A 26893-nucleotide genomic window follows, 5' to 3' on the forward strand; every position below is an offset into this window, starting at 1 on the left:
CTGTGCGTCAACAGGATACAGTGTCTATCTAGGAATGCAGTGCTTAGGTAGAAAGATGACACCTTATCATCAGAACTTTGACATGTTGGGAATGATTTTGAAATGCAGAGGCACTGTTACTATAGTTTCACATTGCAGAAAACTACAAGCAACTCTTAGTCAAAATTCTGACTGATTTGTTCCTCATGACCTCCAGAAGTTGGTAGTACTGTCTAAAAAAGTTACTTGAAAATTATATTTTGAGCAATAATTGCTTGCAATTTATTGCAATGTGCAATAAATAAAAGAATAGAAGATGAGGAGATAGCAATGACAGCTTCCATTGTGAATATAAAACCCATTGGTTAATAATGTGTCTGTTGGATAAGCTAGCGATGCTAAACAGCTGGTAGAGATCCATCATTGGGTTGATTCCTAATAGCATCTATTGATAGCTACAATATGTACAATTAGAAAAGTTTAGTGATAAAGTTTTTCCTAGATTTCATTTCAGGCAGCAAGAGGGTGGTTGCAAGTATGTTCCAATGCATGCATACATAGAAATCACAATAATAGAAAATAAATATTTCTGAGAAATCAAGTTCAGCCTAGTATTTTCCTTGTTACATTTATTTATGGATAGGGAGACTCCCCACCTCTTTTTGTAGGAGGATATTTAAATATACACTTTCCCTACCTTGTTGTTGAATGTGATCCAATCCAGAAAACCCTACAAAACCCTGAAAATGTGTCATAGCTCTCTTGAATCCGTACACATTTTAAAAACAATAACATATTATTCCCTTTCAAGTCTAAAATATCATTTGTTTTGCAGGTGCTACAGGATGTGGCTACTGATCATTATGCTGGCTGTACAAGGAACTGCGAATCTGGAAGAAGCCCAACCCAAAATGAATCCTGAACAATTTATGAATGTGGTACATTGAGCTCAGACAAAAAGAACCACTGTAGTTGCTATGATTTCTATCCCCCTCCTTTCCCACATACAACTCCCCAAGAAACCAAACTTAACTCACAGAACTGTCATTTTATCATCTATCCTGCATTACTAGCTCTCAGAGGCAATCTTTCAACTTCCACCAAAAGTATAATGTTTGCTGAACATTTTCTTTTTGTATCCACAGAGTGAGAAAATCCAGTACTGGAACTATCCTTGTGAAGAATATGAAGTACTCACACATGATGGGTATTATCTGAGTCTCAGCAGAATTCCAGGAGGTAAAGTAAAATGTGGGAATGTAAAGTGATATACTTTTATTTAGGCAAAAGAATATGACATGAAGCTCTGCTTTTAACAGTGCCTTCATAAGGATGCATAAAGACAGTGTTGTATATATATTTTTAAATGAGTGCAAAACCAATGAAAATGTAGGAACACACAAACAGGGAGAAAGGCTAACAAATGAGAAACTGGCAAACAAAATGAAACCGGGCTGCCACCTGCCTAATCTTAGTTGGTAGGGCCTCTGAAGATGGCTGGAGGGATTGGGTAGGTTCATAGGAGAGTGCATAGCCCTCAAGGTGTGCTGCTGGCTCCAGGCCATATAAGGCTCTCTCTGCCCTCCGATCCCAGCGCTTGCTTTAAACATCAGAGGTGGAGCCAGGCAGACAGAGAAGGAGGAAGCACACTTCCCTCTCCACAGCCGGCGCTCGCGAAGCGCTGGGTTTGCAGAGGGGGCGGGTGCTTCCTCTTTGCCTCTGTGCCTGGCTTCATCTGTGATGCTTAAAGCAAGCACTGGGATCGGAGGGCGGAGGGAGCGATCCCAGCGCTTGCTTTAAGCATCCGAGGTGGAGCCAGGCAGACAGACAAGGAGGAAGCACGCTGCCCTCTCCGCAGCCGGCGCTTGCAAAGTGCTGGGTTTGCGGTGGGGCCACATGGAGTGATCCCAGCGCTTGCCTGAAGAAGATGGAGCCAGGCAGGCAGGCGCAGGGGAAGCACTGGATCGGAGGCAGAGGCAGCGGATCGCCCCCCCCGAAGGTACGTACCTTCGGACCATAAGACGCACACACTTTCCCCCCCATTTTTTGGGGGGGGGGGGAGTGCGTCTTATGGTCCGAAAAATACGGTATGTAAATTATTATGTATTTTAATTCTTAGACCCTATTGTTAGAATTTCTGTGTGGTGAGCCGCCCTGAGCCCGCCTTGGTGGGGTAGGGCAGGATATAAATCAAATAAAATGAAAAAAAAGTTTTATTGATCACTGTGAAGAGAGTCGCCAGAGGAGTAGCTCAAAGGGATATTGATAGCAAGGCTGTTACGATAAGTGCGATATACTCCAAGCAGTTGGTGTTTCAGTTTTTGGCATTCCTGATCATACCATGGGTCTGACTTCCAAACAGGGGAACTGGGTTTAGCAGTCAATTGTTGTTTATAAATGGCTGTGGTAGGAGACCATCTGGGCCTGGAGCCTTCCCTGCCTTCAACTGATTGCTTAGATGATTAATCACATTAGGACTAAGGGGAGGGCCAATCAGATAGATTGGGAGGGATTTAAGAACATAAGAGAAGCCATGTTGGATCAGGCCAACGGCCCATCCAGTCCAACACTCTGTGTCACACAGTGGCAAAAAATTTTATATATACACACACACTGTGGCTAATAGCCACTGATGAACCTGTGCTCCATATTTTTATCTAAACCCCTCTTGAAGGTGGCTATACTTGTGGCCACCACCACCTCCTGTGGCAGTGAATTCCACATGTTAATCATGTTAATTTGTTCTTGCTGATCCGATACAATGGACAGAGGGTCAAAAAATAAGTGCTGGAAGTGGTCTCTTAAAGGGGCAGGCAGCTAAATGGACTACCCCCTTGCTTCTAGCCCCATCACCCCTGCTGACTGACTACCAGGGCTTTCTGGATCATATGGCGGTAGCCTTTGCTAACCCCCAGCAAGCAGCCACTGCCAATCGAAAGATCTGGACCCTGAAGCAGGGTAGGGACTCGGTTTCCCAGTACTCCACCGAGTTCAAAATTCTGACCCAAGACCTGGCCTGGAATGAGGCTGCCCTCACGGACCAGTATACAGAGGGGCTGGCTGACAAAGTCCTTAATGAGCTGGCATGGAAGACCGACTGGCCACACTGCAAGGTCTAATCACGCTGTGTCTCCACATCGATAGCTGGCTGAAAAGCCGCTGCCAAGTGCGAAGCTGCGTCCGTCCCTCTCAGCTGCCCTGCCGCCTAGTGATGTTGACAACCCCGATGCACACCAGTCCCGAGACTGACGAACCCGAGCCCATGCAACTCAGGGCTGCATGGCCACGCCTCACCCACGAGGAAAAAGCACAGCACCGCTCACAGAATCTCTGCCTGTACTGTGGAGGGGCAGGGCACTTCTCCTCCGGCTGCTCCACCAAGTGCACCCAGCCCAGTACCGTGCCACCGCCACCAGTAAAAGACCAGCCCCAAGTCTGAGTGGACCCCATGACTTGGGGCACCTAGCTGGATACCCTGAACCCTATGTTACCAGCCAGAGCCCATTCCTTGTACCGGTCACACTCAGCTTGCCGGACGGGCGCTGGCTGTTCGTCTACGCCATGGTCGACTCCAGGGCCACCCGCTGCTTCATCGATGTGGCCTTTGTGAAGCAAAGACACCCTGACCCTGGTCAAAGCCATCGATGAGCACCTCCTCCGCTTTGGTCCAGTGACCCAGGAGACCCACCCGGTCACACTGCAGATTCAACACCATCCCGAGCAAGTACAATTTGAAGTTGCTTGCATGCCCTGCTTTCCCCTCATTCTGGGACTCTCCTGGCTCGTACAGCACAACCCCCTAGTGGACTGGGCACAAGGAAAGCTGAGCTTCAAAGACCCTTGTCCTCACCAGACCTGGTCAGCCACCCTGGCCACCGCCACCCCGGCTGCTGGTCCTCTTCTTCCCTCGGCCTACACAGACTTTGCCAATGTCTATGAGGAAAAGGGGGCCGACCAGCTCCCCCCACACCGGCCGTATGACTGCACCATCCATTTGGTACTGGGGCACCCCTGCTTATGGGGCGGCTCTACCCCATGTCCAAACTGGAGCTAGGAGCCCTGTGGGACTTCCTCGCCAAAATCCTGGAACGGGGTTTCATCTGGCCATCCACATCCCTGCTGTCCACCCCTGTTCTCTTTGTCAATAAGAAAGGCAGTGAGCTCCGGCCCTGCAATGACTACGGGGCCCTGAACAGAATCATCCTCTGGGACCGCTACCCTTTGCCACTGATCCCAGAACTACTGGATCGCCTTAAGGGGGCCCAGGTCTATACCAAGATGGACCTCTGGGGCACATACAACTTGGTGTGGATCCACACAGGAGACGAAAGGAAGGCGGCTTTCGGGACCTGCTATGGCCAGTACAAGTATCTTGTGATGCCCTTCGGCCTGACCAATGCCCTTACTGTCTTCCAAAGGCTGATGAACGACATCTTCCGCGACCTGCTCGACTGTTGTGTGATCATTTATTTAGATGGCATTTTAGTTTATTCCGAATGCCCCAGCACGCCGGGCACGTCCTCCAGGTCCTGCAAGCCCTGCGCGAGCATGGTCTCTATGCCAAGCTAGACAAGTGTGCCTTCGACTTAACAGCCATTGAGTTCCTTTGCCACATCGTCTCACCCCATGGGACTCGGATGGACCCGAACAAAGTCAAGGCAGTCCTGACCTGGCAGATGCTGTGGAACTGCAAGGATGTACAACGGTTCCTTGGCTTTTCCAATTATTACCGCCAGTTCATCCTTGCCTATGCCGACGTAACCACGCCTCTGACCCAGCTTCTCCGGCCCAAAGAGTCATTTTACTGGACTCCAGAGGCAGACCATGCCTTTGCTAACCTGAAAACCTGCTTCACCACCGAGCCGCTCCTGCATTACCCAGACCCGCAGCTACTGTTCACAGTAGAGACCGATGCCTCCAGCGTGGCCCTCGGCGCAGTGCTATCCCAGCGGGAGGACCCCTAGCCGCTACAACCCTGTGCATACTACTCGCGGCAGCTGATGCCCACAGAGCATAACTACATCACCTTGAAGGGATCCGCCACCCCGTCCAGGTTCTGACTGACCACCAGAACCTGATGCGCACCTGCAGGAACTCTGGGCTCTCCAGAACTTGCTCCGAGAGCAGCCCCAACAGGCTAAAGAGGCCTACAAGACAGCCGCCAACCGAAAGTGATAGGTGGGGCCCCCACTGAAGCCCGGGGACCACGTCTGGCTCTCCATCCGTTACCTGCATTGGCCTGGCTAGTCTCACAAGCTGGACCCTTGATCATGGACCAAATCAACCCTATTGCTTTCCGGCTACAGCTGCTGGCCACCCGATCTTCCACCAGTCCCTCCTTGTTCCTGCTACACCACCGGATCCCATCTGACCACCATCTCCAGCGCCACCTCCTCCTGCCCTGGTTGATGACGAGGAGGAATACGAGGTCCACCAGCTCCTGGACTCCCGAATCCATTGCGGGGACCTCCAGTACCTCATGGACAGGGAAGGCTATGGCCCCGAGGATCGTTCATTGGAACCCGCAGACAACCTACATGCCCTTGATCTCGTGCAGCAGTTCCACACTGCCTGGCCCGTCTGTGTGTGTATGTGGGTCCTCCGGGGGGGATAGTGTCATGAACCCTGACGAGGAGGAGCTGGAAGGGTTAACAGACCTGGAAGATTTGCCAGCCAGTTCCTCAGCTGAACAAACAGCAGCTGGTCCATCAATCACTCTCCAGGCACCAGTGTCAGCTGATGATGATCAGTCTCTTCCAAGCTCTCTTCATCCCATTTCAAGAGTTCGAAGCAGGCTCTGGAAAGAACTTTCAGAGCAAAGATATGAGGCACGCCGATGCTTCAGATTTCTCAGTCCTGAGTTCTAGCAGAGTCACTACCACCCAGGGAGCAGGCTGATTGAGACTCTCATATAGCTCCCACCCAGGACCTGGTAACCTTGTGGAAGCAACAAGTCTATTCTCTGGCTTGCATCCACGCTCCTTCCTGCTTCCTGATCCTGACCTGCTTGATTTCCTTGGCACCCTGACCTTTTGGCTTTTGGACATTGACTTCTGATTCCAGTTTGTGATTCTGCATTGATGACTTGGCTCCTGTTTGACTTCCTGGACTTTGACCTTGGACTGGCTTTGGACTCCTGCCTGCCTGCACCCTGAGAACATGACACAGGGGTTGGGGGGGGGGGGACTCACCTGGAGAGAAAAAACTAGGCCTCATGGCTGGTGTCACACAGGAAATCACATCATCAAGCCAACGATGTTGAAGAGATGCTCTGGGCAAAAGCTCTGGTAAAACTTCCTACCATTTATTTTTTGCCCAAATACCAGAGCATTGCCTGGATGTGACTGGTGTGATGATGTCATTTCCTAAGGGATGCTGGTCATCAGCCTGGGCCTTGCTCTTTCTCTAGGTAAATCCCTTTGCATGCCAGCTGATCAGCAGCTGGGAGCCAGGACTTCTTAGTGGGGGACCTTCTCTTGCACTGGGGTCTGGTAATCCTATTTCTTATGCTATATATATCTTGTGGAACTGATAATACTGAATTTGAAGCCAGATTTTGTTTGGCAGCCAGTGTTGTTAGTTCCGGCAAAGAAAAAAAATCACCTACTTTTAGCTTGTGTTAAAAGCAGTCCAGTCATTCTAGAATGAACCCATAATATTGGCTTCCCAGGCATCTGAGGATTTTACTTTTATCTTAATGCCTAGAGCCTTTATCCAGAAGTTTTTCATTGCAGGACCCTAAGCATATACAAGTGGAGGGAGGCCTAAATATGGAACTCAGACCAAAAATAGGTAGCTAGATATGCTTAAAATAGTAGGTTATACTTCAGTATATATTAATTCATTTGATTGTATTTCAGACCGCATATCATTTTAACTGGAACTCTTAACTTGTATACTAGTATACCTGATAATGTTTTGTTTTCTCAGTCGTATCTGATAATGGACTGTAATAAACCAAATAACCTCAGACCACATATCTAAGGTAACCTAATTAAAAAATTCACAAATAAGAATTTTGTCCCAAAAATACATATGTTCCAGCCATTCTTCTATATATGATGTACATTTATGATCTCCATCAGACACCAACAATTGGCAAAGGCCCCTTTAAAATACAATAATTTTACAGACTCTCCTAACAGCCAATAGAGAAGAGTCTTTCCACAAATTCTCTGCAAATTATTCCATAGTGAATAAATGATAACAGAAAATGCTGCATTCCTAAATGAGGTTGCATGGCACATTTGCTGAAGGAATGGAAAAGAGGGATTGTTGGGAGGATCTTTGTTGGAAGGTGGGAGCAATTGTATTAATGGGCAATTGATCTGAACCACAGTTGCATTCCTTTTGTGATATCAATAAGGGTATTAACTGTAGACTTAGGGGTTTTGTATTCTTTAGGGAAGGGGCCTGGGATATTCTTTACTACTGTAAAGAATGTGTCCCAGTTATCCTTGATTCCAGACTGCCCCACCAGAAGCATTTTTTCTGGATAATTACATCTGCATGCAATGTCTTCAGGTGGCAACTCAATTAATCCAAATAACATCCCATGAAAGGTTTGGGACAGTAAAAACAATGGACTATCCTAAACTTGCCTTAAGTGCATCTGTAATGGATAGTAAATGGTAAATACTGTAACCTTGTCTGAAAACCTTGAGTGACTCAGTGACGGGGAATTAAAATAGAATTCTACAGTTGAGAGTGGCAGTTAGTGGTGACAGTTAAGAATTACAGTTGACAATGACGAGGAGGGAAAGGATCAAGAAGGATCCTGAGTTGGGGAAGTGGGACAAGTTGCCATTCCCTGAAGGAAATAGCTCCTAGTAAAGTGGTGTGTATGTGTGTTTGATCCCTATCAGGTCTATGAGAAATAGTTCCCAGTAAAGAGGGGTGATCCCTATCAAGTCTGAGTGAAATAGCGCCTAACAAAGGGGTGTGATCTCTACCAAGTGGTTAAGAAGGGATATTGGAACTCATGAATGTTCCTTTCTTTGCCGACTTAAACACCTTTGAGACAAAGAAGCCTATAACTAAGCAGAGGCTGCTAAGAAAACTCTTTCCTCAGTTTTAAGGAACTGTCTGTATATCTAAACAGCTACTTGTTTGTGGCAAACTATTGGTTATATTTATACAAGGATACCTCATTCTTGTTGCCTGTTCACCTTCTAAGGTGAATAGACTTCTAAATCCAACACCTGACCATTTCCCCTCAAAAGTGTAATAAATCAGTTTGTCAGTTTTGAATTACCATTGGTCTCTCATCTGCCATTATCAGACAAAGGAAAAAAGTCACTCAGTTCCCTAGGCTGGGTCAGGAATATCTATATACATTTAAACAACTGGATGGAACAGACAGAGAAACAAAGAAGAAAGAAAAGGGTCTGCTTGGCCAAGAATATAAAGGGAACCAAAGGGGGAATCATTATAGCACCAGAGTCTTTGTGTGTACCCATAATGCACATATTCTCAACAGTGACAGACCCATGGACAGAATTGGGGCTGCCACCATATACATATTATGTGGCTAGAGGGGCAATGCAAAATACTGAATGAAAGATTGAGTATATTCCTTTTGTACCACTTCAAACCATTCTTAACTCTCCCTGGCCCTAGCTTGAAGATAAACAGCTGAACATTTTTGAAAGTAAAAATGTTGATGGAGTAGTGCAGAGCTATTTTCATACATATTACTTTTTAAAGTCAATCAACAGGCCCAAGGATGATATTTTAAAACTATTGGTCAAAACTCTTGGACAAATAAGATACCAGTTATTGTCAAATGTTTTTCCTTTGCTTCTCTTTGGCAGTTGATCTGTGCTTGTCCTCAGGAGAATTTTCTCTTAGCTGCTTCCTTTACTTCACTGTATCTTTATCAAGTCCTTGCTGATTGTTAAAGTAACGGATGTTGCTGAGTTCTGGCTCTTCTATTGCTTGGGTTCTGTAGGTGTACACCTTGTTTGTGTAGGTATGAGAAAAACTGTACATGCAGGACTCCATCTATTATAATTCCCTCTAAAATTGAGTAGTTTAATGACTACCACAATCTTCCGCTTCCCACTTTGTGGCTGACAAGTTGTCAGGTATTGTTGATATGCACTGGTGTATAATTTTAGTTTCAACTTGAGTTTTCTATCTGAATATGACTACCTTATAGCCATATCCAACATTCTAACCATGTTATGGATATTTTAATTTTATGTGCCATATCACATAAGTTTAGCTTCATTACTCCTTTATATTTTCAGGCTCAAAAGCAGCTATATTGCTGATGCATGGCCTGATTTTGGAAGGCAGTGTTTGGGTAGCAGATCTGCCCAATAATAGCCTGGGATTCATACTAGCAGATGCTGGATATGATGTGTGGATTGGAAACAACAGAGGCAATTCCTGGTCTAGAAGACACCAGTTCCTTACAATTGATCAACAGGAATTCTGGGATTTCAGGTAAGTTAATTTGGTGTGAAATGACTGAAATGTGGCATTCAAAGAGCTGTGGCATTAAAAAAGCTTTGAGAAGTGGTCTCAGATCTAGTGCTGAGGTAGCTAAAATTTTTGTTACATGGTGATTTCTAGATCCATAATGCAGAAAGGAATAGCTCTAGCTCCATGATGTCTCAGAACATCTTGGGACTCACTCATGAAGCAAACCATATATCTGATATGGCATTCTGTTCTGGTCTAGTTGGAATCAGAGTATTTGGAGGATGTTTGCTTTCATGGAGGTCATGAAAAATAGGGTTGTTCTGCTGCTTGCTCCCCTTGCCCTCCTTTGTCATATTCTCTGGACATTTTGTGGTGTCATATTTTTTTTGGTTTAAGCCATTTAAAATTCTTTATCGATGTTGATATTTATTTGCTGTTTAATAGTTAATGGAGAAATAGTATATAACTATTAAATAAACATGTTGTGTTCAATGTTCCATCTAAGCTGCAGAGTCTTGTGAGCAAAAATTCTACTTTGTGAGCTACTGGCATTAAAGTTGTGAGAGCTACTTCATAAATTAGTTTGCTCTGGGGCCATTTTTCCTGAGCTGAGACAAAAATGCGTGAACTGGAGGTCAAAAAATTGTGATCTAGCTCACTCTAACTCAGCTTAAAGGGAACACTGGTTGTGTTTACAAAGTATCAAAATACACCCCAAACATAGACAAACCCTCAATTTATAATAGTGTATTTCGCAAAAAGGAAGTTAACCTCTAACACTTGACTGCTTATCATTCCAAAATTCTATAGAAATGCCATTTTTTCAATTAGTTAATTTTCAGATGTCCCTCTTTAACTGAAGAATTTATCTGTTTATTTACTCCGTTTATATTAAATCGTTCTCTCAAATATTCAGGATCAAACTGCAGTCATGAGGTCAGCACCTTGTTCAGGCATCCATAAAACTAAACTTTTTTTGTCCAGTCTCCTTAAAACTTAGTTTTTAGAAGGGAAGAAGATCCCATATTTACCCAATAGGAAAGAATGGTGACCAGATGGCAGGGGATGACTGTTCAGAGGTCTATTGCAGCTGAACCCCTTCATTCAGTCCCTTTCAAACTTGCAGGTCTTTAGAGAAGAATGTGCAATTGGTTTCCAGCTAATTTGGTGCCATTTGCTCTAAAGCCACCTGCCCAGAAATAACCCCTGTCCCCCCCCCACTTTTTAATTCTGGAAAGTTCCATAATTTCCCATTGTGTAAGTACACAGAATGACCCCAAAAGACATTTTTGGCACAGGAATGTTAGTATGCACATCTCTAGTGGAACATCCAATCCTAGAACCTCATCATTATCATCTCCTCACCAGTAACCTAAACTTTTATTGTTCCAGAAAGTCTTTGCTGTGAAGGTATAAATTGGTGCTTATTTCCTATTTACATGGCTTAAGGCTGCAGTCCCTTGATCTCTTTTGCTGTAGATTCCAAAGAAGGTGGTTCTAGTAAACAAGTGCTCTTTCTTGGGGGAAATTCTTGCTTCTCTACTCTTTTTTGGTAGAAGAATTTCAGAGGAAAGGATAGGTAAATGACCATAATTGAGCATTGCTAGTAAAGTATCATAAGGAAGACAGATGTATAATATAGTTTGTGTCATTGTGTAATATAACATCTGTCACTGGAAACCTCCAAGGGCCAAATAAAGTAATTTGCATTGTGAAGCCATTGTGTATTCTATGAAACAATCATGACTCAGTACAGAATAGTATGAAAGTGCTGTTATAGATCACTCTGGGAGACTTGGTCTGAATTGTGGTCTCTGAGTGAAAGCAAACAAAATTGACCATCACCACACACATACACACAAATCTCATAGGGGACAAGAACCTAGAACTCTAAAAAGGATGGAAATGGACAAAAGGAATTTATTTAAGAAAATAGTAACATTAGACAATATTTAGATGAATAAATAATCCATTTTTAAAATATCACAAAAGTAGTTACATGTTCAATAGTCAAAGATCTGTCAAGTCACTTAAAAGAACCCATTGGAAACAATATTGCTAGGATTGAACTGACACATTGGATCACTGATTGTACATTCCTACTTCTTAGTTGAAATGGACACAGTACTGAACAAAGGTTTATGAATACAGTTAATATTAACCAATGTGTGTTCTCATTTTCAGTTTTCATGAAATGGGCGTTTATGATCTTTCAGCCATGGTAGACTTTATTCTACAAAAAAGTGGACAGAAAAAAATCTTTTATGCTGGTCATTCTCAAGGAAGCACTATAGGTATGTAAAGAATGAAGCTTATCATTTACCTAAGCATATGAACATATGAAGCCGCCTTATACTGAATCAGACCCTCGGTCCATCAAAGCCAGTAGACCGGCAGCAGCTCTCCAGGATCTCAAGCTGAGGTTTTTCACGCCTACTTGCCTGAATCCTTTTTAGCTGGAGATGCTAGGGATTGAACCTGGGATCTTCTGCAGATTCATGGAGAATAAGTCTGTCAATTGCTATTAGCCGTAGTGACTCAGGGGAACCTCCACATTTAGAGGCACTTAAGGTTCTGAGTCCCAAAGCCAGGAGGCAATATCAGGGGACACCCTCGACATCTATGCCCTGTTTTTGGCCATCCAGAGAAACTGGTTGGCCATTGTGTGAAACTGGATGCTGGACTAAATAGATCACTGATCTGATCCAGCAGGGCTCTTATTTTCTTAGGATGAAGGCATTATCTGTTGCTTCCTACTTTTCTTCCCTGACCCTACTTTCTGTAAGTGTTGGTGAAAGTTACAGTATATTCAATATATACTGTATATATACTTATATTACTGCTTCAACAACATAAAAAGGATTGTATTTTAATCTGGCATATAAAATTGCAGTTGTGACTGGTTGGGCAGCTTCCCAGACTGGCAGCAGAGCACTCTTAAGGGCTCAGCTGGATGTAAATACAGCTGAACTGGAAGTAGCACAATGCCACCAGTGTGGGGGGGAGGACAGAGCCAGATCTGGCTGCAAAGTCCAGCAGCAAGCCAGGAAGGAGAGGGGGGGGGGAGCCTACAGGGATGTGGGCATTCAGAAGCTGCAGCACATAGGTAAAGGGAAGCCTGGGAATGTTGCAAGAGGCTAGGGTCATTGGCAGGCAAGTGACTGGTAGAGATCCTGATGGTAGAGCCAGGAACAAGGCAGTATAGAGGCAGGCAAGTGACTGATGGTGGAGCAGCTAGAGTTTTTGAGAGAACAGCCATAGTGCCTGCCTGGCTGAAGCAAAAAGGGCTGACATTCTGGGACTTTTCTTAATGGGACCAATGCTAGTGATCTATCAGGCCTTAAGTGTAACCCATGTTGCTTAGGAACTGGAGACAAGTTGGCTTTTTGACTGAGAGGCAGTAGGATCAGGAGAGGGAACACAGGGGTTGAGCAAGGATGGGCCTGGAGCATTCCTATTGCCAGGAGGAGGTCAACCAGGCATCAGGGAGCTGGAAATGGAAGAGCCATCCCTCAGCAGTCTCTAGAGACTGATGAAATCTAAAGGGAAAAGGGAGATGGGAGTAGGAAGTGAGGTAACCACTGAATGGCCAAGGAAGAAGTGGTGGAGCCCATACCATACCACCTGGTTGGAGGCCTGCGGAGGGTGAAAAGTGGGGCTGGGATATGAAAAGGGACCTATGGAAGTAGTAAAATGTCAAACCCAGGGCCTTGTGCGCCAGCCACCAGCACAATGGAATTGATGCACTTTGGAGAGTGGTTGGCCAGTGCTCAAGATGAAGTGATACACCAACTTATGGATGAGAAACAAGCTGTCCAGGATCAGTCGTGCCTGGTGGTGCCATTGGCTGAAGGAACTACAGGTCCTTTAGTATCCCCAAAATGGACATATCTGATGAGGCTTATATAGAATTTATGAGAGAACAGCCATAGTGACTGTCTGGACAAGGCAAAAAAGGCTGAGATTCTGGGACTTTTCTTAATGGAACCAATTCTAGTGATCTATCAGCCTTGAATGCAGCTGATGTTGCTGACTACAAAAAAGTGAAAAAAGCCATTTTTAGGAAATTACAAATTGCAGAGGAAAACTACTAGCAGCGCTTTAAAGCATACCACTGGGCAAAAGGGCAGATCTCCTTCAAGATGGCCTATGCCCTTAAGGAGCTGGCTAGGAAGTGTCTGAAACTGATGGGATCACAAACAGAGTCCCTCTTGGATAAGTGTTGATGGAACAGCTATTGGCTGTGATGCTAGGGCCTTGCTGAATCAGCTGTCTATCAATGTCCCGAGTCCTCGGAAGAGTTGGCACAGACACTGGTTGACTTTTGGGCAGCAGAGTCAGCTTATCTGATGGTAGAAGAGTGCAACCCTGTGACTCTTGAAGAGAAGCCTAAGAAAGAGACTAAAGAGTTGAGGAGGCTGGAGAGAAGGGGTAAAGAGCTTGGACTGGAGGCTATCCCAACCGGGGGCCAGATGGCTCGGGCACCATGAGTCCACAGACAAGTGAGAGGGCAGACCCAACAAGAGAGGAAAGGAGAGTAGGTGATGATAAAGGAGGCTGGAGAAATGGGCTGGGATATCAAAAGCCAAAAACAAGGACCAGCCCAGCTGGCCCCAGCAAAGGTGTCTGTTTTATGTGTGCGCAACCTGGGCACTTCTAGAGGGACTGCAGATTTATGGAAAATGATCTGCCATTCTTGAAAAAAGCTGATCACCATTGATTGTGTAGGCATAGCTGTTTGGGTAGACAATCCCATCTCTTCTAGATACCATAGTTCACCCTGAGATGGTACCTACAGAAGGAGAATGGGGAAAACCACAACCAGCTAGCTGGGTGCATGGCATTCAGGAGGAACGACCTGTAGTGAAGGGAGTGATTCAAGTTGGCCATTATAAGACCTCCTTCACCATCACCATACCAGTTCCCTGGCTCATAGAATAAGACCAGCCACATTGTAGGATGCTGATCACTGGCACTTTATCCATGTGCATTCTGGACAATTTTGTGATGGACCCTCCTAGATGAGAGGGAAATCAGATGCACCCCCTACTGACCCTGTGGAAGCTTGGCTAAGGGACCCCAAATTCTGTTAGTGCCAGACTGCCAAGAGTTCCTGGAGGTGAATCTGTAAGGCAGGTGGTGAATCTGTGAGGAACTTCCCAGCTCCTGCAATTTGAACTAGATAAGGGACTGTTGTGGAAAGTGACCAAGGGCTCAGGGGCACAGTGGTGGTAGGGTTGCCAATCCCCAGTTGGGGGCAGGGGATCCCCTGGTTTGGAGGCCCTCCCCTACTTCAGGTTCATCAGAAAGCAGGGCTGGGGGAGGGAAATGTTTGCTGAGTACTCCATTATATCTTATGGAGACCAAATCCCATAGGATATAATGGAGAATTGATCTGTGCGTATCTGGGGGGCTGTTTTTGAGGTAGAGGCACCAAATTTTCAGCATAGCATCTGGTACCTTCCCTTAAAATTACCTCCAAGTTTCAAAAAGATTGACCAGGGTGTCCTATTTTATGAGCCCCAAAAGAGGGTGCCCCTATCCTTCATTATTTCCAAATGGAGGGAAGGCATTTAAAAGGTATGTGGTCCCTTTAAATGTGATATCCAGAACTCCTGGCTCCTGGCTCCACCCCAAAGTCCCCAAATATTTCTTGAGTTGGACCTGGCAATCCTAATTGGTGGCTCCCTGATAGTATAGGGCTAGACAACTCATCCTTTCACAGGCCCATGATGGCACCTGGGCCGAACATCTGAGAAGGGCTAAGACACTGAGCGGAATTCTGCAGAAAATCTTTTGGCCAATGTTGGCTGAGGACATGAGGAAATACTGCCAAGGCTGTGCCCCCGCTGTCAAGTGGTGCTTCAACTGAGGGCCTCCTCCAGTGCTACTGGTGCCTTTTCCTCTGTCCCTCTCTCTCTACATGCCCTATCAGATGTTTTTTTTTAAATTTTATTTATTTATTTATTCGAGATTTATATCCCACCCTTCCCACAAGTGGCTCAGGGCGGCTTCCAAAATTGATCAAACATGAAAATTAAACAATTTTAAGTATAAAAACAATTAAATATTTAAGCAATTAAAACCTTAAAAACCAATAACATTTCAATTACATATAAACAGATGGCTGGCCAAGTTACATCAAGTTTTCATCCTAGCTAGGTGTAAGCTAGCCGGAAGAGGGTCGTCTTACAGGCCCTGCGGAACTGAACCAGGTCCTGCAGGGCCCTCACCTCCTCCGGCAGCTGATTCCACCATGTGGGGGCCATAACGGAGAAAGCCCTTTCTCTGGTGGATTTCAAGCGGGCTTCTTTTGGCCCGGGGATAGTGAGGAGATTTTGTGTTCCTGACCTCAGTGCTCTCTGGGGAACATGTGGGGAGAGACGGTCCTTCAGGTAGGCAGGTCCCAGGCCATATAGGGCTTTAAAGGTAATAACCAGCACCTTGTACCGGACTCGGTATATCACTGGAAGCTAGTGCAGAGTCCGAAGACCCGGCCGAATGTGTCCCCACTTTGGGAGACCCAATAACAGCCGGGCTGCGGCATTCTGCACCAGCTGCAGTTTCCGAGTCCGGGACAGGGGCAGCCCCATGTAGAGGGCATTGCAGTAGTCCAACCTCGAGGTGACCGTAGCATGGATCACTGTTGCTAGGTCGTCGCGCTCCAGGAAGGGGGCCAGCTGCCTTGCCCGCCTAAGATGAAAAAATGCGGACTTGGCAGCGGCTGCTATCTGAGCCTCCATCTTTAAGGAAGGCTCCAACAGCACCCCCAAGCTCCTGACCCTGTCCGCCGCCGTCAGCGGCGCACCATCAAAAGCTGGCAGGGGGATCCCCCCCCCGGGCCGCGGCGACCCAAGCAAAGGACCTCTGTCTTCGTAGGATTTAGCTTCAGCCCACTCAGTCTGAGTCACTCAGCCACGGCCCGTAATGCCCGGTCAAGATTTTCCGGGGCGCAGACCGGCCGGTCGTCCATCAGTAGATAGAGCTTGGTGTCATCGGCGTACTGGTGACACCCCAGCCCATACCTTCGGGCAATCTGGGCAAGAGGCCAGTGTTAAAATATTGGACAGACTCCTTTGGTGTCGGAAGTTACAGATCTCTGCAGAGTTGTCATTATCTTGAAGCTTTCTGTGGCTCTTTAGGTCAGCATGGTCAATGGCTGCCTCCTCAGCAGAGAGCTGTGTCTGCTGTGATGGACCCTGCAGAAAAGAGAGCTTCCTCCTTGCTCCCCTGGGTTTATCACCTCTCTTTTCCCCACCCACTGGCCAGATCAGGCCGGTCAGAGAAGTTCATCCCAAAGATTCTAGACATTTCCTTCCAGGAGCCTCAAAATCTCTGTTCCCTGCTTGAAGGGAGGGGGGACTTGACCATCCCGTTGTCTAGACTTATTAGTATTTGTATGAAAGTAGGATGAGTTAAGCTTTGAAAGCAATTGAATTGACTTCCCCTCTTCATGCCTGTTCTCTGTCCAGAGGGAGGGAAAATAACTTTTAAAACTTAGATTGACAGTTTTACTCATTTTAAACCTCCAAGGAAGGAAAAAAAAGCATTTCTTCACAGAAAGCACTGAATCTGGAATTTATGGTGGGGGGAGCAGTAGCTCCTTCCCCTCAGTCCCCGTGTTTTACCCATTTCTTTCAAATCCCTTGCTCAATCTTGTGCTGTGCTAAAAGTATGCTTGTAAACATGTTGTTAAATACTTTAAACTGTTGATGCTGGTAGTGGTTCTTTGTACCACATACACCTCCAACATCCTAGACACATTATTCTAAGAGAAGTGCGAAGGGAATGGCAGACAGTTGGAAAGTAGCTATTCCTCGAAGGGCACATGAGTCAATAAACTGTTCCCATGGTGACCAGATGCTGAGCAGTGGGAGACCACAGAGGCAAGGAAGGGAAACTTGGAAGGGAAACTGGGAGTCCTGACCATCTCAGCAGGTAATTCCTGAAAAGAATAGGTGGTGGTGACATGTTACTGGAGACAGAGAAGCCTCTCCAGGTGTTGAGAAAAACTTTGGAGGGCATGGTAGAATAGGGCCTGCAGGCTAGATCGGGTCTGTTCATCACACTGTGACCTCTTCTTTTTTACTATGTATTCTGAATGAGTAGTCTTGACTTTAAAAACATTTCATTCATGCTAAAGAGAATATTTCTTGGAATTTTGATGGCTTCAAAATTAATGATTTTTGAATTTGGAAAAAGTTCTCAGGCAGTTTACACCCATAAACTTGGTTGGTTCAGATAAAATTCGCAATGACTTGTGAATATTGACGTGGAATATTGCTGTGCTGCCTTTTCAGGGTCCTGCTTTTTATGTTTAGGCAATTTCTCTTCCTATCTTGACATAATAAGTTTTTAAACAACCATCTGTCTGAAACAATGCATTACTTCAAACAAAGTAAGTCTACAAAATAAAATTTCTCATTGTGACAGGTTTTGTGGCATTTTCTGTGGTGCCTGAACTTGCTGAAAAAATTAAGATGTTTTTTGCCTTAGGACCTGCATATACATTCAGATACAGTAGAAGTCTACTTTCACCAATACTGTGGTTGCCAACAGCATTTCTGAAGGTATGTGCATAATGATGAGTCAGACTTGAGTCTGAGTTTTATGTATCCATTTTTCCAGCAAAAATGACAATGTGCATTAGTGATGGACAAATGCTCTGTTTGGATCACTACTTGTTTGTATTTTGGGACCGTCACCCTTTTGTCCTCAAAGTGTTTGTTTTTTAATGAATGCTTGAAATTGGTCTAAATTCTGGTGTGTGTGTGTTGTGATGCACATTTTGCTTTGTGTCCCCCTGGCTATCTCTGTACCTCATCCAATAATCCCCAGCCAATTTAACAGAAAGTAATATTAACTCTTTCTTTTGCTACCTTCCCCTGGCTGGATTTAAAGACCCTGCCAACCAGCTGGTTGGTGCGGGTCTTTAAATTGCTGGGGGGGGGTGTGGCTTGGGGCTGCTTCTGCGCCTCTCTGTGAGGCAGAGAGGTGGCAGAAGTGGCCACCCCGACACTTTCACCTTCCTGGGCAGGCAAAAGAGGCTGCAATATGTGTGCTGCTTTGAGCCTGCCTTCAAGGGAAGGCAGGCTCGGAACAGAGCACATGTCGCTGCCTGGCTTCTTTGCACATGGGTGGGGGAGAGAGGGAGGGCACACTGCACCAGCAGGGGGACGGTGGTGGGGAGGGTTCTTGCCTGGGACAGCAAAACCCCTTGCACTGACTCTGCTTGTGAGCTGAAAGATTGACTAGCCTTAAAGTTGTGAGTGGGCCTAAACTCTAGTCTGGAAGCTCTGGGCCCCACCTTGAGTTTGGTAATCCTTATATAGTGCATATCCCATTAAATGACTGGCATGTTTTGTTAGGAAGGGCCACTCAGAGTCAAGATGCATAAGCAGAGCTGAAATAGGATCAGGTAATAAAATCAATCAATGACAGCCAATTAGTATGTAAATGCAAGTGCTAACAAAAAGATGTGAGGATGAAGCTAGAGCCTGGCAGCACCTCCAAGACAAACCAAGCTCATCCCCTGGGTACATGCAAGAACAGAGACTTAGCATGTGCACACTTCTTCACATAGATAGAAACAAAGCAAGGTCATATTGAGGGATTCAGCAGATGCACCAGACAAGAGTTATTAAGGTTGTGAAAAACCAGTATGCAAAAGAACTGCATGTAAGGGAAAACAGACAGTTGTGATTCAATGGTTCTCATGTGCATATTGGAGTTCCTACATATGCAAAACAGAAACAGAGGCTAATTGAAGTTCTTGTGGGCAATGTGTGTGCCTGGGCAGTTATTGCAGCATCTAGCAAAGGGAGTATCCTTTGCTTGCATGCATTTCTGCATATACACAACATCACTCCACAGTGTTTGATCAGGGCACTATAATCTGCAACCCTCCTTCCCTTTAATGATTTCTTTTATATTCATGTGCATGCACACACACACATGCTATGACCTATAAGGGTACATTTATTGCTGTATTAATATATTTGAGCCATTCATGAAGTGAAGATTTCACCCTTTTGTATCTAGATTATATTTGGGACGAAAGAACTGTGTCTGTTGAGTCCAAGACTGAGAGCAAGTATGGCCCAAAAATGCAGTTCCCAGTTACTGGATGTGCTTTGCAAGCAAGTTCTTTTTCTTGTTAGTGGATTTAATGAAAAAAATTTAAATCAGGTATTCTTATGTATTTCATTTTCTTTTAGTATTAAGATTTGAAAAGGGTCAGAGGCAGCTTCAGTGCACTTGAGGATTGGTTGGTACAACTGTATAAGGAAGCAAGATGACAGGCAGATGTACAACAGATTACTTTGCACAGCAGATCACTTTGTTTGTGGCGGGATGGTGGCTCCGTGGTAGAGCATCTGCTTGGGAAACAGAAGGTCCCAGGTTCAATCCCCGGCATCTCCCAAAAAGGGTCCAGGCAAATAGGTGTGAAAAACCTCAGCTTGAGACCCTGGCGAGCCGCTGCCAGTCTGAGAAGACAATACTGACTTTGATGGACCAAGGGTCTGATTCAGTACAAGGCAGCTTCATATATATATGTTCATATATGTTGATGAAACAATGGAATAAGCTTGACTTTTAAGCTCTTGTAGATAGCAGGAAAGAACAATCACCCTGCTATTAGTACAAGCAGGCCGTGCTTGCTTGGTTTGATTGATTTTACTGTTGCCACCAAAGTCATATACAAAAAGCTAATCTGCTACTGCTCTGGTCATTGGATAAAGATGTCAGCTTGATTTTTGACAGGAATGAATGCTTTCTCTTAATTTACCTCCTCACCTAACAGATAATGTTCCAGTCAGTGTCCTTCCTCTGAAATTTTTCTTCCCAGCTTTACCATCCCAGTACCTCTGCTAGCTAGCTAGCAAATCTCTTGAAGTTTCTAGAATGGTCCCTTAGCTGTGATTTCTATACATACCCCTAGCATAGTAATTTCACTTGGCCACCAGCCACATATTATGCTGGTGTATTTTTTTAAATCTGGGCTTTCTTGGAAAAACTGACCCTCCCGCCCCCAAAAAACACACACACCAAATATATTTAAAGATTAAAATCTGAAAACAGCAGAGAGGTCGGAGCAGATTGCTTCTGCCTCTCAACTGTTTGTAAGGCTTCTACAGCAGTCCCTTTACAGTTTTAAGGGACTGCAGAAGACAGCTTGAGGAGCTGATGTGCTAATGGGTAGCAGACTATCCTGCTGGCTTGGCTTGGGGCTTGCTTCTCATGCAGCCTAGTTTAAATCAGGCTGCAGAATAAACCAGCCCCAAGATGTGCTGTGCTGCTGGGAACAAATTCCTCCCCGTATGCTGGACTTCTCCTGCAGCACGCTTTAACCCGGGCTCCAGAAGTGAACCCAGCCAGGATCTCCTGTGCTGCATGGACCACATTGTTCCTGGTGGCACAGCAGCTCCTGAGGCTTGCCTCTCCTACAACCTGGTTTAAACTGGACCACAGGAGAAATGAGCCCAGCCAAGATCTTCTGTGTCTCCAGAATCAATGTGCTCTGTACAGCACAGCAGCTCCTGCATCTTGGTTTAAACAAGGCTGCCCGAGAAGCAAGCCCAGCTAGGATCGACTGTGCCCACACGGAGCAAATTGTTTCCCACTGGCTTTTTTTAGCCAGTATTTTTCTTCTTGAATCAATTGGACACACAAACAAAAAAATGGAATTTCCAGAAAATACCAGTATTGGGATCTGGGATTTTTTGGAAATTCTGATTTGTTTCCTGGTCCGGTAGACCCGAACCAGAAAAATACTAGTTTTTTCTTCTTTTTTTGCACATCCCTAGTAGCTATTGTAATGAATCTACACCTTAAGTCCATTTGTAGTGCATGAGAGAATGGGTCCTGTTCCAATAGGAAAAAGTCATAGGCCTGGAGCGGTGATCTCTGTGTTCTTGGTGCTTGGGGGACAACAGTGGAATGGCTTCTGGAGTTCTGGCCCCCTAGGTCAACCTCCTGATAGCCCCTGGATTTTGACCACTGTGTGACACAGAGTTCTGGACTGGATAGGCCATTGGCCTGATCCAACACAGCTTTCTTCTTATGACCCGTAAATAATTTCTTACAGAGCCGTGCCGATGTGTATGTATCAATATTCCCAGATTATACATCTGTGAAAAATTCAATTCACTGGAGTCAGGTATGGTTACTATAACTGAATGTTGCCTGTTTAAAAAGGTAAAGGTAGCCCCCTGTGCAAGCACCAGTCGTTTTCAACTCTGAGGTGACGTTGTTTTCACGTTTTCACTGCAGACTTTTTAGGGGGTGGTTTGCCATTGCCTTCCCCAGTCATCTGCACTTTCCCCCCAGCAAGCTGGGTACTCATTTTACTGACCTCGGAAGGATGGAAGGCTGAGTTGACCTGGAGCCAACTACCTGAGCCAGCTTTCGCTAGGATCGAACTAAGGTTGTGAGCAGAGGGCTCCGACTGCAGTACTGCAGCTTTACCACTCTGCGCCGCAGGCCTGTTTACAATACTGTAATATAATAGCTTTGTTTAAATGCTCTCCAACTCTATTTCTGGGACAAAATGATCATATTCAGTAGTGATAATTCTAGACCCAATCAGTCACTATTGATTTTCTAATCAGAAATCAGCCACCTAATCTTCTAACTATAGAAAACTAGTGATTAATGAAAAGGCAGAAATGTTCCTGCATCAATAGCAAACTTATCCTATGTACTGAAAATAGTTGAAAACAAAAGGCAACAGAGGAAACTAGTCAGAGAAAGAAATCTGAACTGCCATGTAGTGAAGCGATCACCGTAAAACCGTAACAATGAGCTCACCCAAAAGTCTCTATGGATGGCAAAGTTTGCAGCCAGCTCTTTTATCATGATCAGGGTAGCAACTCCATTTCTTTTAACAAACAACCTGATGTAGCAAGAGTTAAATTAACTCACATGATATTGTGACATTTGCCCATTCTGCTGAACTAGTAAGAATCCTACACAGTAGTTTTAATTTATTAAGCCAGTTAGTTAATTAAATTATCTGTGCAGCGCTTTTACTTAGTTTAAAATGTTTATTAGCTGCCTTTCTAGCTTATAAGAGCTCCAGGAGGCTTACAATGTAAATAATAACAAAATGCTATAAAATATATAAAAGCCACTAGTTAAGGTCAACAATTTAAAACCAGTTTGGTGTAATGGTTAAGAGCAGCAGACTCTAATCTGGAGGACTGGGTTTGAATCTCCTTCACATGCAGCCAGCTTGGGTGACCTTGGGTCAGTCACAGTTCTTTAAGAGCTCTCTCAGCCCCACCTACCTAACAGGTTGTCTGTTGTGAGATGAGGAAGGGAAGGAAATTGTAAACTGCTGTGGGACCCTGAATTAAGGACAGGGTATAAATCCAATGTCTTCCTCCTCATCATCATCCTTGTCTCCTCCTCCTTTATTTAAAAACCCCCTTATGTCAGTGTTTAATCACGTTGAGATGATTAAAAAAATCATCATAAAATAATCATAATGAAATGCTCTTCACAAGTTACCTCTCCCAAATCTTGGATTTCTGTGATATACCAATATACTCATTCAACTCCTATGTTCCATTTCATTTTCTAGTCAGCTAAAACAGGGGAATTCAGATTCTTTGACTATGGCTCAAGAAATATAGAAAAATACAACCAGGTAGGAATATGCTGTATTTTTATTTTCTATGTATCTGAAAAGGAATAAACAAATGCTGGGGGCCCTATAAATAGTTGTGTGCGTTGTCCTTTTGGTGGGAGGGGGGAGCTGATTTGTCTTCTAAATTAAATAGATCCGCCACAATTTCAATATTGCTTTAGCTGGAATTTCTGTGGTGAATTAAATTAATTTTGTTTGGTTTTTGCCTTTTGCCAGACCAGTCCTCCTTTGTACAGGATAGAAGAGATCACAGTGCCGATAGCAGTGTGGAGTGGAGGACAGGACTGGGTTTGCCAGCCAAAGGAAACTATGGAATTATTGTCTCGAATCACTAATCTCATTCATTACAAACATTTTCCTGACTGGAACCACTGGGACTTCATTTGGGGACTAGACGCTGCTCAGCGCATGTATGTGGAAATCCTTGGATTGATGGAGAAACACTTGTGAATTCATTTGTACCGGGATTAAGGACTTGGATTTTTTAAGGGTACATCTGTTGGTTTCACAGTGCTTATTTTTGGGTTCTCACTTCCTGTTATTTTCAGTGGATGGATGAGTTTAATTGGTTACAAAACTGCATCTCTCTCAAGAATCTAATAGCAAAATAATTTGCTGCATTTCCTAATTTGTTCTTACTATAGATGCATGCATTTAAAAAAATAATTAAAAAAATTTCTTTTATTAAAAACTAAAACATCGTAGCATGCTCACTTTATATAGTATCTGGTTTTGTTTTGTTTTTTAGTTCTATAGTATATAAATGTGTGTGGCCACTCTGTTGTTTCCAAACCAAGGCATTTATGCTCTTTAACTCCCTCCTTTCCAGGACATCTACAGTTATGCCAAACTTTAAAAAAAGTTTAACTTCATTGGCACTTAGAAGGCCAACAAAGTTATATTCCTGGGATAAGCTGTACCAGCATAAAAACTTTGTTGATTTTAAAGGTGCCACTGGACTCAAACTTAGTTTTGTTGCTTCAGACCAACATGGCTACCCACTTGAATCTATGGCAAACTTAACTCTTCCTTGTATTCTGTTCTCAAAATCCACCTTGTCTACAAAGCCAGGTAGAAGTTGTTCAAAATTGTCTGATCTAAAGTTCCTTGGAAATATCACAGGTAAAATGATATATTGTTTGTTTTGTTTTATCTGTTCTGGAGATGCAGATAACTGTCAAGACACATTTTAAAAGTTTGTGTTTTTCATCAGGAAAAAAAAAGTACTAATATATATAGGATATGATAACTTCATAGCTCATTGCTCTGTGTTTTTTCAGTGCTGTATCCGTATAGATTTAGGTAATCATTGTCCTTAATGCTAATCCATATAGATTTAGGTAATCATTGTCCTTAAATTGTGCTTCTTTATTTAAGATAATCACTAAAAGAAATCTTAGCCATTGATTATGTGTTAATTGATCAGTTAGATTACCAATTAAATCAACACATATTTGCATACAAATTAAACAATAGTTTTGAAGGAAAAAAACTAATAGTTATGAGATGATACAAAGAAGGGTGGCACAAGAGACTGTGATTGCTCAAAACTTTTACTTGATCAAAAGGCTGTTAAATGAACTGATTAATCAACTGAATGCTGGAGCACTATTTGATTGCATAAGAAAAACCTTTAGAAGATGACTGGGATAGTTAAAAGGAAGTTGAGAGAGAGAGAGAGACCAAGGCAGCTGAAATCTCTGCAGAAAACTTGAAAGTTCGTTTGTTTATTTATTATTTTCTGTAACAACACACAGATCCAAAAAAACCGAACTACCTAAACAAAATACAACTTTAAAGTATATATACAGACAATTTCAGCTTGTCCACAGTAAGAGGTAACTATGTGTAACAGATTTTACTGGTTACTTAATTATCTCTTCACATGCATCTGTTTTCAGCCTTTGATATTATACCATAGTCTAAATATTCTTTGAGTGACTTGTTTTTGCAACAAAATTTACGTGAAGTCTCAAATTGATTGGTTTATATTTTGCCTTTGATGTTTTTGCAAAAACGAACCTTGCTGAAGTTAACTAATGTAAAGCTATAATTTCATATTATTTAGGAATTGAGACTACATAGTTCAGTATTACAAATTCAATTGTATTCAATTGTATTGTCTAACTCACATTGAAAAACTGCTGTCAATAATTCGATTACCCTGCCTGAAAACAATTTAAGCCAATCACATTACCATCACATATGAAGGTATAGTGTTCACCTTAAATAATATAAGCATATTCTCTTTCAATAATGTTGAAACAGAAAAAGAAAAGCTCTTGGACAAAAGATAAGACCAGTTTTGGGGCCAATAAATAGTCTAGAGCTCTCTGCCATCATATGGTCAATGACCATCCCCCCCTCTATAAATAAATTGTATGTTTTATGTATCATTAGATAATACCCTTATAATATAAAAACCCAAATGTGCTGGTCACGACTCACTGCATCAGCCATTGGCCTGTCAACCGCCACTCCAGTCCTAGCTTCGAACATTCTTTTGCACAACAAAGCCTTATGTAAATAGGAAACTAATGCAGCAGGGCAGCTGCTATGGAGCTGCCTTACACTGGAGATGAACGCTCCAAGGCTGAAATACTGAAAGGAATCCCCGAGACTTGTTATTCCTGTTTCATTTTTAGTGTTTCATTTGTAAAGCATACCAAACAGCAAAACTGCATGTTTGTGGGATTTCTTCACCAGGGGCAATCCCTTGTTTCCTTGCACCTGCCCCAGTGAAATTGCTGCCTTTGATATATAACATTTACCATATTTACTCAAATGGAAGGTGAACCTGAATGTAAGACAAATCCCAAAATTATTGGACAGTGCGCTAACTTGCATGAGTACCCCCCCCCACTTTTTTTGATAGCATACCGGAAACTTTGAAATAAAGACTGTATATGAATATGTATGTACATTTGTCTGTTGAAGGAGGGCTTCAGGTATATTGTATCAGGAACAGGGTTATCTCCCCAGGCGGTACTCCCTACAATTGAAAGGGAATTTAGAATCAGCTGCACGAGGTGACCTGAGTCCAGTGGTACTTTAAAGACCAGCAAGATTTTCAGGGTAAAAGCTTTTGGGGATCAAAGCTCTTGAAGGGTATCCGATGAAGGAAGCTTTGAGTCTTGAAAGCTTACACCCTGGAAATCTCATTGGTCTTCAAGGCACTCCTGACTCAAATATGTGGTGATTGAATTATTTTAGCTGATCTAAGCTTGCATCACACCTTAACTACCTTTGGATGGAAAGACAGTTGCAAAATACTATAGATAAATAAAATATATGCCTAGGAACACTTTCCTGCCGAAGTTTGACATTAGAAAATGAGAGGAAGGCGCAAGGTATGTTGTACTACAGCATCAGCATTATTGTGGACAGGAGTATGCATCTGTTGAAATCCCACAGGGGGGCTGCAGAAAGCAAGTACCGCTGCAGCTGTTACTGTTACATCAGCACAAAATCATCCGTGGATTTGCCCCCATTTAGCTACTTAATCCCCAGAGTAAATATGCTTTGATTGGGAAACTACCTGTTTTGGTGCAGTGGACAATCTTAACAGGTTTGTTATTTCATTTACCGCTTCCTTCCTGCATCCTTTCTTTGAGAAATATCTGCAACCGATAGGTGGCACTAAAAGTCTACAGAAACTCTGTATACTACTAAACTGTTCCCCTCCCCAAGTCTCATTCTTTGTAAACAAAGACTGAAATTTGAAATGTGTGCTATTAAACTACTGTTTTCATTGTCTGCAAAGTTGTGTCTTATCTTAAGCAGAAAATACTAAATTAAATATCTTTTGTCCTATCTTTTGTAGCATTTTCTGTA

The 26893-nt window shown here is 43.7% G+C and overlaps 1 protein-coding gene across 1 annotated transcript; it reads left to right on the top strand.

The window, feature by feature from the left end:
- The first annotated feature begins 817 nt into the window (after window positions 1-817).
- On the top strand, window positions 818-26872 carry LOC132573307 (lipase member M-like). The gene is made up of 10 exons (XM_060240815.1): window positions 818-917; window positions 1125-1218; window positions 9231-9429; window positions 11593-11702; window positions 17842-17978; window positions 19450-19596; window positions 21497-21568; window positions 22994-23059; window positions 23276-24361; window positions 24400-26872. Exons 1-9 carry the CDS (start codon window positions 825-827, stop codon window positions 23507-23509), a joined length of 1152 nt encoding a protein of 383 aa, XP_060096798.1. The 5' UTR covers window positions 818-824; the 3' UTR covers window positions 23510-24361; window positions 24400-26872.
- The last annotated feature ends 21 nt before the right edge of the window (window positions 26873-26893 follow it).

The sequence above is a fragment of the Heteronotia binoei genome, chromosome 6 (assembly GCF_032191835.1).
Source record: "Heteronotia binoei isolate CCM8104 ecotype False Entrance Well chromosome 6, APGP_CSIRO_Hbin_v1, whole genome shotgun sequence".
Lineage (NCBI taxonomy): Eukaryota > Metazoa > Chordata > Lepidosauria > Squamata > Gekkonidae > Heteronotia > Heteronotia binoei.

What these genes read in the sequence shown, in the direction of transcription:
- LOC132573307 (XM_060240815.1), top strand. Translation starts at nt 825, where the DNA reads ATGTGGCTACTGATCATTATGCTGGCTGTACAAGGAACTGCGAATCTG. An exon ending in CTGAACAATTTATGAATGTG is followed by an intron (nt 918 to 1,124) that starts GTACATTGAGCT and finishes TTGTATCCACAG; the next exon opens with AGTGAGAAAATCCAGTACTG. An exon ending in CAGGAATTCTGGGATTTCAG is followed by an intron (nt 9,430 to 11,592) that starts GTAAGTTAATTT and finishes TCTCATTTTCAG; the next exon opens with TTTTCATGAAATGGGCGTTT.